This window comes from Egretta garzetta, unplaced genomic scaffold, assembly GCF_000687185.1.
Source record: "Egretta garzetta isolate BGI_Z169 unplaced genomic scaffold, ASM68718v1 scaffold213, whole genome shotgun sequence".
NCBI lineage: Eukaryota > Metazoa > Chordata > Aves > Pelecaniformes > Ardeidae > Egretta > Egretta garzetta.
This window is the reverse complement of record NW_009259242.1, coordinates 990369-991106: the sequence shown is the minus strand read 5'-3', so window position 1 is coordinate 991106 and position 738 is coordinate 990369. Positions and strand designations below refer to the sequence as shown.

Genomic DNA, 738 nt, shown 5'->3' with positions numbered 1-738 from the left:
CAAACCAGGAAAGATATTACTCCTAAGACATGCTACAAGGGACAAGGAACTCTCTGAGCAACGCACAGGCAAAAGATGGCAACAGGCGCTAGCGGTACCGGTGACACACACTACAAACCTGGGCTAAAATAAAGTAGGCTCCCTGGGTGCAACAGGGTCAGCCTCCACAAAAACACTCTGACCAATTCATCAGGTTATATACTTCTGCATGATAAAGATATTAAATTCCCTTTGGAATACCACAAATTTTCCTGCAGTAAATGTTTTCAGATCTCTCACTAAAGGGTCAAAACCAACACCATCTAAACACAGAGGAAAAGGCCGTAATATTGCTTCACTCGGGGCTTTATCATTCTTATTCAATGCAACTAAATGCAAAAATGAAGCAGCATCAGGAGCTGCCAAAGTCATCCCGTGATTCACAGTACCGGAGCCAGCACAAGAGCAGAGCAGTGCTCTCAAACAATGAATTCAAGCCACGGCAAAGTTTGGTAGGGTGCATGGGAAGGATTGTATTTGTGAGTTTGTCTGACCTTGCCTGTCCTGAAGCTATTGCTGCTTACAAACAGCGCTCAGTCACTTTGCAACATCTCAACATTTGTGCCTGAACAAAAAACCAAACCCTCACACAAAGGGAGGAAACTAAACACGAACCAAAGCACCGGTGGAAACAAGAGTAAGCGGTGTCGGTGTCCACAGAGCAGGGAGAGCTGCAAGCAGGCAAGGGGGCGAAGCCTG

General features: G+C 46.1%; 1 protein-coding gene across 1 annotated transcript in view; it reads left to right on the top strand.

Annotated features, from left to right (window-relative positions):
• The first annotated feature begins 380 nt into the window (after positions 1 to 380).
• LOC104123740 (cytochrome c oxidase assembly protein COX11, mitochondrial) overlaps positions 381 to 738 on the top strand; it is a 4604-nt gene continuing 4246 nt past the window's right edge. Inside the window, exon 1 of the mRNA XM_035891621.1 lies at positions 381 to 491. Coding sequence (XP_035747514.1) covers positions 381 to 491 — 111 coding nt within the window. The remainder of the gene's footprint in view (positions 492 to 738) is intronic.